Raw genomic sequence first — 10,055 nt, forward strand, 5'->3', positions numbered from 1 at the left:
TTTTAATCTTATTTCGAAAATGTTCTTTAACTTTTTACTGCAATTGAATACGCCAAAACGCAGATACCTTTTTTAAGCGCTTTGGGCCCTGAAACCGAGGAAAAAATTAAATTGGCGAAAAACAAAATTCGCTTTGACTTGTAGCTTTCGAAAGGTGATTCGGGCGCTCGCATTTAGTGGTCGTGAAAAATTCGACAATTCATTTTCTTTCAAAATTGTTGGTATAGTTTGATAGCCAGCTCTATAAGCTTTAATTTGATATAGGGGTTTAGGTATCTACACCTTAAACTGCACGCGCTACATCGCTTGCACGCGAGACACCCCTGAAGGTACACTGTAACCTTAAGGTCATTGATTCTCATGCGTACCGCCAAAACAAATATTTGTTTCAAACTCAAACATATCGATGGATTAGGTTGTCTCTGATACTGAATGAGTTTCAATACTCTAATGCTTACGACCTTGATCCTGACAAAAAATACCACACACTCTAGTTTTGTTGTGAAATTCGCTCTTCTCAATTAGTGGTGAAAAAGAGATCGGAGACACAGCCAAAAGAGATATCGGTTCCTTCATGGGCTTGCTTATAAAACTTCCAATAATCAGCCTCGTTGACTTGTCGGAGGTTCCCAACCCCGGGTGTCATTCACAGTATGCTCCACTTATGGAACTTGAGATAAGACCAGAAGTGTTAGGCAATAACACCATATCATACCTCGGGTGTCCCCTGTCCATTACCTTCCCCACTTTCTGGCACTTCCTCTTTTCCCATTTCCGTTTCCGACCCCAACAAAACAAGATGATATAAGTTCAATGTTTTTGTGAAATCCGTTTATTATAGAATTCTGTTGACCTAATACAACGATAGTTGCAAAGATTATAAAAATAATTTATTCAGATCCGTCAATGGCCCAAAGCATCATTGAACTAATCACTAGAACTCTCCACACCCAAAATATATTCTCTCCAATTTTATAAAAGGGAAAAAAAACAAATTAACAAACAAACAAAACAGACGAGTCCATATAGTCGAGCCCAAGGCTTGTGATGACGAAGGTAACAAGTAAATACCAAGCAGTTATCTACTTATCAAAATAACTGGACTACTGAACGCTAAAAATGTTTCTAACAAATTAACAAATTTAAAAGGATAATCTTATTACTGTAAAATTAAATAATATATATATATATGCGAACACCCACTTAACCTCACCTCTCAGATGACTAAAAAACTCAAATGTTAAAACTAGCAAATAACAAGTTCACAATCGCATTCACCAATCGCGTTCATTGTACTTCACGAGAAAACAAGGAAAGCTTAAGCTTTCTTGTCGCGTCTGCCGAGGGTCATTTTTCTGCCGAGGGTCATTTTTCCGTCGAGGGTCATTTTCTCAAAGTCATGTTCGCCGAGGGTCATTTTGTCAAAGTGATATTCGCCGAGGGGGTAACTGGGCCCTTCCATACGTTTCAGGGTACCAACAAAGTCTGAGAGTTCTTTGATGCTGTCCACCTGTTCACCAAGGAAATTGGATTCAAGGAAGTCTTGTAACTGTTAATGAAAAAATAAACAAAGAAATGAATCAATGACTTCCTTAGAAAAAGCAAGAGAGAGTTAGGGAATGAAAAAAGGAAAGGAAAGAGGGGAGTTATGAGTGAGGAAGGCACGAAGGAGGGACGGAGGGAAGTAACGAAGTAGGAAAAGAAGGAAGGATGGAATGAAGGAGGGGAAGGAAGGAAGGAAAGAAGGATCGGAAGGAAGGAAGAAAGAAAGGAAGGAAGGAAGAAAGAAAGGAAGGAAGGAAAAAAAAGGAGAGGGTGAGGATGGATGGAAAACAGAAAGAAGTAGACCATGATTGCTCTATACCTGAGTGTCGTTAGCTGTCACCGCTGTACTGTGCAAGTCCAATAGAGACTGATAAACGTGTTTTTCCAGCTCCAGAGCATCTTCCATGGCATCCAAACCCCTACCCCACTGATTTTTGCAAGGTTTCTGTTCAAGACGAGCACAAAAAACACGAACAAGAGTACAGTTAGCCTTTGCGTACTTAACATAAAGGAACGCTTCATTCTGTAGTTGTTGGGGTTGAAAGAAAAACCAACATAAAATGATATTTTGTTGTATCAACTAAGATTGACAAAATCTATCCGTCAAACAGTCCATATTCGAATATAGCTTAAGTCAGTTCGTGGTGGAACGAGAGCCCGTCTTGAGTTAAACTTTGTCAACTGCAGCTCAAGCTAGTTTCGTCACCAGGCTGTACTTACCTTAATGTCATGGAGCTTAACACGGCCCCCGCGCTTGTTTTGATACTCCATCAGCTGCAAAAGAATAACAGAAACAAACGAAACTGTATTATTGCAAAACAAAATCAAGAGTAAAATTTGTATAGCCCCGTTTGACGACAACACCGAACCAAACGAACGTAAAACCTGGTAAGGTTTATAAAGTACAGAAAAAACACGAAATCAGAACCGGTTAAGAACTTACCATGTGCGCATGCTTGAGCTCTTCCTCTGAGGACTCCTTGAAGAATTTGTGGAACCCAGGGAGGTTAATATCATCACGGTCGAAATGCACGGACTGGATACCAGTGAAGAAAAATTTAAAACATAAGTTAGACATAACTAATGAAATCTTTGAATTAACTGTTGAGAAAACCTGCAAGTCAGTGAAGTAAAAAAATACCTGAAACACATGGGATGCTTTTTAGAAGCTTACCATAGACATGTAGGTGTAATGAGCAAACAGCTCCCGGTTGATCTGTTTGTTTATCTCTTTTTCTGTTGTTGTTGTGAATGGTGAAACACGTGGTCTCGGAGGGAGTTCAGTGTCTCCGCCTGAAAAAAGAATTGCCATTATAAGTTGTTATAAAGAATGAAGAGGAAGTTCATATGCTCTGAGCATTAAACACATTTTTATGTTCTTGTTTGAAATTCAAGTGTTCAGTTCTGTTTTGCGTGAAAGAGAAAGGCTGCATTTAGATGCTCTAAAGTTGGACTACGAAAGAGACAGAAGGAAAGTAATTGAAATAATTTCGTTTCACCTAAGATAGCAAAACATTCCCGGTAAACGGGCGATGAGGCGATGACGAAATATTGCAATCCCAGCCAAGACTTCACGCAGCAAATTGCACTGCATTGTGTGGTGTTTGTCAGTGTTGAAGAGGAATTTTTGTCTTTACAATCCAGGCTTTCCTATTTCTGTTTCTCCCACCGCCGTGAAAAATATGAACCCCTGGTCTCAGGTTATTCACTGATGTACCTGCAAGTTCTCTGAACAAATATTTAAAGAAAAGTATAGGAATAAGTAAAGAGAACTTATGTTTTAATCTTGAAGTTGAAACGGTTACTGACCTTTATAATCCTTGTACTTGGGATAAACCCAATGCTCTTCGTGACCCTAAGAAAAATCAAATGAGCTCTTTCTTACTAAATACAACTTTTGCACTGGAAACTAAGGGAAATTCAGATGACAAAAAACGACGAAGTAAAGCAAACTGAATTTATTTCACTTACTGCTATGTGGGCGGCGAGGTTGCAATTCTCCTCATTCCCACACGCCACATCGACAGTGAGTGGGAAAATGAACAGGTAAATCAACGGAATCTGTAAAGAAATGTTGCGATTTTAATACGAGAGCGTACACTGAGATGAGGCAGATAAAAACATATTATAAGATTTCGATGAATAGCGGGTTTATTTTTGTTCAAAAGGATTTTTTGGTGAGCTTATTTTCTTGAGATCCTGGCGGTTCACATACTCTGTTACAAAGATGACTGAAGAAACCGTTGTCACTGAACGCAACTGAGCACACTGTGGGGGCACAAAGTGCAGAGCAAGCTAGCACTTATTCCGATAGGTACATTGCAAGTATGTTTTCTGTTGTTGTTCTAAAATGACCGAGCTTGAAAACCACTCAGGGTTGTCGCTCTCTTTTGATTGCGATTTAGGAGAAAAAGGATGGTATTCATAGATTTTGACTAATTAGTAAAAGATCGTGGCTCGCGCAGCTATGCGCTAGCACACATGTATAATTTGGCAAGATTTTCTCGCGTGGCCATTTCAGTTTTCTCTAACTAAATGGATAACGGCTTAAAAGGGCAAGGACGCCCGCGAGGACGATCTAAATAGGCGCGCAAGACAACAGATTTCTTTAGGAAAAGCATTACATTTGATGCCTGACATGCCAAAGACGGTGAAATACGAGACACAAAAAACCTTAACTTGTCGCGCAACATGAGCAAATTTGTTGCGTGACAATTTGTGGTTGCGTGACAAGTTGTGAGTTTAATGAAAAACGAGCAACAAAGCCAAAATTTGTTGCTCAAAGTAGACCCGCGCTCTACTTTTCGCAACTACTTTCTTTAACCCCGACAAGTTGATCACGCAAAGTAAAAAATGCGAAACATCGACCTAAAACTTGCAACGAAACAATGTTGCGCGACAAGTTGAGGGTTTTTTAATCTCGTACTTCGCGTTCCCTATCAAACCCTCGATGACTCGAACCTTTCGCAAGCTCGAAGGGTTTTTTTGTTCCCTTCAGGTCATTTTGTTTACAAATCTACCTTCGATGACTCGAATCTCATTTCTCAAAGTGTAATGAGTCAAAGCTCTCCTGAATCGTCGATAGAATAAGATTGACTGTAACGCAGGTAACACAAACAGACTACATGTATTTGGGTTCGGCAATTGAACATAATTGATCTCTTCAAAACATCGAAACATTGACTTGGCCGGGGTCAGTCTTTCAAGACCAGTTTTAACGGGTTTCCGAGTTTATCTTGAAACACGAAAGCGCGCAAGTACCCAGGCAATAAGAAGGATGACGAAACAATTTAGTGGTATTATCTTCTACATTTTATCGACTTTTAAATTTCCAACAGCAATAAAGGTCCACGTCAATGACATTATTAAACTGTAATGTTGCCGTTGTGGAGAGGTGGCGTTAAGGAGTGAATGTTAGCTCAGTGGTAGAGCACCAGACTAGCGTGCGGGAGGTCGTGGGTTCAAACCCTAGCCTGCGTTGCAGCCGGACGTGTCATAAAATCCCCGATATTGGACTATACCTGCGGTTTTGACTGTCTGCGACGCAGGCTATCAAACCCCGGCCGGACCAACACTCAGGGTCTTAAAATAATTGAGGAGAAAGTGCTGCCTTTGTAATGACATCTGAAAATGGTTAGACTTTCTAGTCTTCTCGGATAAGGACGATAAACCGTAGGCCCCGTCTCACAACTCTTCATAATTAATTCTGTGGGAGGTAAAAGAACCCACACACTCATCGAAAAGAGTAGGGGACGTAGTTCCCGGTGTGGTGGTCTATCTCTCATCTGATGGTTAAATGCTCGGAGATATTAGCTGCAAAAGCTACTTTGAAATCCGGGGGTAAATAAAGTAATGTAATGCAATCGACCTTACGCGGGGCAAAGAAACTGGCTTTTGTAGAGAGGTAGACGTTAGTGGGAATTCGACTCACTAAAGCTTATGTTGTCTCAAACGTGTATAAAATTACCTTTCTCAAGGAAGCCAAATATTGTTTATGATCAACATCTCAACGGAGACGTGTCTAACCAATTTTAAGCCGATTGGAAGCGGAATGAAAACATGATGACCCGGGTCTTCATCGGTGACTCACATCATACTCATGTATGCGTTAATTTTCAACATGGACGAAGAACTTTTCGTAACATGGGACTCCTAAGCGATATAGACGTTTACTACAACCTATTCTTTCATCTCCGTCTACTACCTCGCGAGTTTCAGAATAGGTCACAAAACAAAATTGTGCTTGGTTTACATAGTAGTGTTATTTTTCTGTTTGAATAGAGCGGAAGAGGGTTTAGGATTTCGCTCTTGGCACTCCTGACTCGTGATTTCCGGGACTGCAATCATGACTGTGCAACATTTAACACGGAAAAAATCTGTCTGTACTTCAAATCTGTTTGAAACTTTTTCGTCTTCGCACATCAATCGTACACTGACCGACGGTGTTTTTGTCAGATAATATATTTCTGCTGGGATTTCTCGTAACTAAATCCACTTTAGTATCCGTTTAGGGTGATTGACGCTGGCATAGCAGTCGAATGCTATGAAATTAGGATTCTAATATGACGAGAACAGTTTGTCCTTAATATGCGATATAATTGCACGCCACAACTGAGCCGTGCAAACAAGAATGATATCTAGCCAAACAATAATTGCATTATTTTGGCCACCCGTTCACTAACGCAAAATTTGCATACAGCAAATTCCGCAACCAGGGTGTCCGCAACGTATCTACTGTAAACTGATAGTTACGTAATAAATATTGTGAAAAAGCAACATCGAATTCACGCCTTATTTCCTAGAAGGAGCTTTAATTACTAAAGATGCACAAAAGATGTACGAAAGATGCGCGAAAAGAATCGAGCAGCTAGGGTTACCGGTCAAGGGGAACAGTCACTGGGAAGTATGGATTTGAATATGTATGGCTGCATGTTCAGCGCGCTTAGCTTTTTGCTTGAGTTGAAACTGAAGGAACGGTGCCTTCTAGGACTGAAAAGACCTTCCAATGCCGTGTACTGCCCAGATAAGCAGAAATGGGTGTAGACTTGCTGGGTAAAACAAACAAATTGTAACATCTGTTACATGCAAATAGTTTGCTACCTAATTGAGCGCCAAGCGACGTTGCCGTGAAATAACTATTATGTCATGCTATAAAGCAGATATCTCTGCACAAACAAGCTAGATATCAACCGAATATTCCCACTCACCATATTTGAATTTGCTTGACCTAGAGATCACTGTGAAGGCCAAGGTAATTTTTTTTCTTCTGGTCTGCAGAGCTTGTCGACCAAGGGTTTGAAAAACACTATGAATATCTTGTCACATGACAAGCCGAGGCGTCATATGACAACTCGAGGCGTCATATGACAACTCGAGGCGTCATATGACAACTCGATTAGTCTTACCAGGGGGCAAAGGACAACGCGCCTTCATTCACGTACAGTATATCGATTGGAATGGACTGGACTGCTAGATTGGACTACATGTAGTAGATTGAAGACTACCTTGCGCCCGATTACATCTCAAACGCAAAAACGTTTAACGGGGTTATGTGCTTCTGGTTTTACACAGTTGAACATAGCTAATTCAAATTTAGTCTGTTCTTGACTCTCGGTCAGTGTGGACGATCGGAAAAGCGAGCAGGCGCAGGACGGGGTCTTCCGCCCTCTCTTTTTCTCTCCGGCCCGGATCCCGCTCATTGCTGATCCCACTACTTCGCGCGCCCGCTTTTTCGATCATCCCCACTGACCGAGAGCCTGGAACTGGCTAATTCAGTATTAGGCTATTTCGATTCAAACCCGTTGATTTGCTGCTGTAATTTTCAGACTTTTACTATCGTGCATTTGGAACTCGCTTATTTCCAACTGCCAACTATTTCGAACTGATTTCTGTTTCGCTTGGTCTAAAATCAACCTCGTTTATTTTAAACTCCATTATTAAAGTTGAAAAATAAACATGCAGCAAGAGACGATGATCTTTATGCATGATGTCAGATCCTTTTAGAACGTAGCTGTAGAATGCTCAAGAATCAAGTCTGATAATTTCGCAATTCCGGTGGACCTCCAGAGGTGAAAATTTGCAAACAAAAATTCTACCCACACAGGCTGGTTAGGACGAGATCAATTTGCTTAAGGTCACGAGAAATCAAACGCGTTTTAAGGTCACTGATTATCATGCGTACCGCCAAAAGAAAGATTTCTTTCAAACTCAAACATATCCGGCCCTATCCCCCACTCGGGGGCAAGGAACTAAGCTAAGCAAACATATCGATGGAATAGGTTACTTTGATACTGAATGAGTTTCAATACTCTAATGCTTACGACCTCGATCCTGACAAAAAAGACCACACAGTCTAGTTTTGTTTTGAAATTCGCTCTTCTCAATTAGTAGTGAAAAAGAGATGGGAGACACGGCCAAAGGAGATATCGGTTCCTTCATGGGCTTGCTTATAAAATTTCCAATGATCAGCCTCGTTGAGTTGTCGGAGGTTCCCAGCCCCGGGTGTCATTCACAGTATGTTCCACTTATGGAATTTGAGATAAGACCAGGAGTGTTATGCAATAACACCATATCATACCCCGGGTGTCCCCTGTCCATTACCTTCCCCCCATCCTGGCACTTCCCCTTTTCCCATTTCCGTCTCCGATCCCAACAAAACAAGATGATATAAGTTCAATGTTTTTGTGAAATCCGTTTATTATAGAATTGTGTTGACCTAATACAACGATAGTTACAAAGATTATAAAAATAATTTATTCAGATCCGTCAATGGTCCAAAGCATCACTGAACTAATCACTAGAACACTCCACACCCGAAATATATTCTCTCCAATTTTATGAAAGAAAAAAAAAAACAAATAAACAAACAAACAAAACAGGAGTCCATATAGTTGAGTCCAGGCCTCGTGATTACGAAGGGATCAAGTAAATACCAAGCAGTTATCTACTTATTAAAATAACTGGGATATTGAAGGCCTAAAATGTTTCTAACAAATTAACCAATTTAAAAGGATAATCTTATTACTGTAAAATTAAAAATAAATTTGCGAACACCCACTTAAACAGACCTCTCAGATGACTAAAAAATTTAAATGTTAAAACTAGCAAATAACAAGTTCACAATCGCATTCACCAATCGCGTTCATTGCACTTCACGAGAAAACAAGGAAAGCTTAAGCTTTCTTGTCGCCTCCGCCGAGGGGCATTTTCTCAAAGTCATGTTCGCCGAGGGTCATTTTGTCAAATTGATATTCGCCGAGGGGGTAGCTGGGCCCTTCCATACGTTTCAGGGTACCAACAAAGTCTGAGAGTTCTTTGATGCGATCCACCTGTTCACCAAGGAAATTGGACTCAAGGAAGTCTTGTAACTGTTAATGAACAAATAAACGAAGAAATGAATCAATGACTTACAAAAAGCAAGAGGGAGTTAGGGAGTGAAAGAAAGAAAGGAAAGAGGGAAGATAGGAGTGAGGAAGGCACGAAGGAGGGACCGAAGGAAGCAACGAAGTAGGAAAAGAAGGAAGGATGGAATGAAGGAGGGGAAGGAAGGAACGAAAGAAGGATCGGAAGGAAGGAAGAAAGAAAGGAAGGAGGGAAAAAAAAAAAAAAGGTGACGGAAAGGATGAGAAGGATGAATAGACAATAGAAAGAAGTAGACCATGATTGCTCTATACCTGGGGGTCGTTAGCTGTCACCGCTGTTGTGTGCAAGTCCAACAGTGACTGATAAACGTGTTTTTCCAGCGCCAGAGCATCTTCCATGGCATCCAAACCCCTACCCCAGTGATCTTTGCAAGGTTTCTGTTCAGGACAAGCACAAAACACACGAACAAGTGTACAGTTAGCCTTTGGGTACTTAACGTAAAGGAACACTTCATTCTGTAGTTGCAACAACCTAAAATAATCTATTGTTGGGGTTAAAAGAAAAACCACCATAAAATGATATTTTGTTGCATCAGCCAAGATTGACAAAATCTATCCGTCAAACAGTCCATATTTGGATATAACTTAAGTCAGTTCGTGGTTGAACGAGAGCCCGTCTTGAGTTAAACTTTGTCAACTGCAGCTCAAGCTAGTTTCGTCACCTGGCTGTACTTACCTTAATGTTATGGAACTTAACACGGCCCCCACGCTTGTTTTGATAATCCATCAGCTGCAAAAGAATAACAGAAACAAACGAAACTGTATTATTGCAAAACAAAATCAAGAGTAAAATTTGTATAGACCCATTTGAGGACAACAGCAAACCAAATAAACGTAAAAGCTGGTAAGGTTTATAAAGTACAGAAAAAACACGAAATCAGAACCGGTTAAGAACTTACCATGTGCACATGCTTGAGCTCTTCCTCTGAGGACTCCCTGAAGAATTTATGGAACCCAGGGAGGTTAATATCGTCACGGTGGAAATGCTCGGACTGGATACCAGTGAAGAACAATATAAAATACAAGTTAGACATAATTAATGTGCCTATGAAGTAAAAAATAATTCCTGCTTATTTGAAAGGCCTTTCA

The 10,055-nt window shown here is 40.5% G+C and overlaps 1 protein-coding gene across 1 annotated transcript in view; it reads right to left on the minus strand.

Annotated features, from left to right (window-relative positions):
* Nucleotides 1-10,055, minus strand: part of LOC145493030 (uncharacterized) — an 84,211-nt gene that overhangs the window by 64,477 nt on the left and 9,679 nt on the right. The window contains exons 7-10 of the mRNA XM_081472435.1: nucleotides 9,866-9,958; nucleotides 9,643-9,696; nucleotides 9,219-9,344; nucleotides 68-1,549 (exon numbers count right to left, since the gene is read on the minus strand). Coding sequence (XP_081328561.1) covers nucleotides 1,319-1,549; nucleotides 9,219-9,344; nucleotides 9,643-9,696; nucleotides 9,866-9,958 — 504 coding nt within the window. The 3' untranslated portion in view covers nucleotides 68-1,318. The remainder of the gene's footprint in view (nucleotides 1-67; nucleotides 1,550-9,218; nucleotides 9,345-9,642; nucleotides 9,697-9,865; nucleotides 9,959-10,055) is intronic.

Source organism: Orbicella franksi, chromosome 7 (assembly GCF_964199315.1).
Source record: "Orbicella franksi chromosome 7, jaOrbFran1.1, whole genome shotgun sequence".
NCBI lineage: Eukaryota > Metazoa > Cnidaria > Anthozoa > Scleractinia > Merulinidae > Orbicella > Orbicella franksi.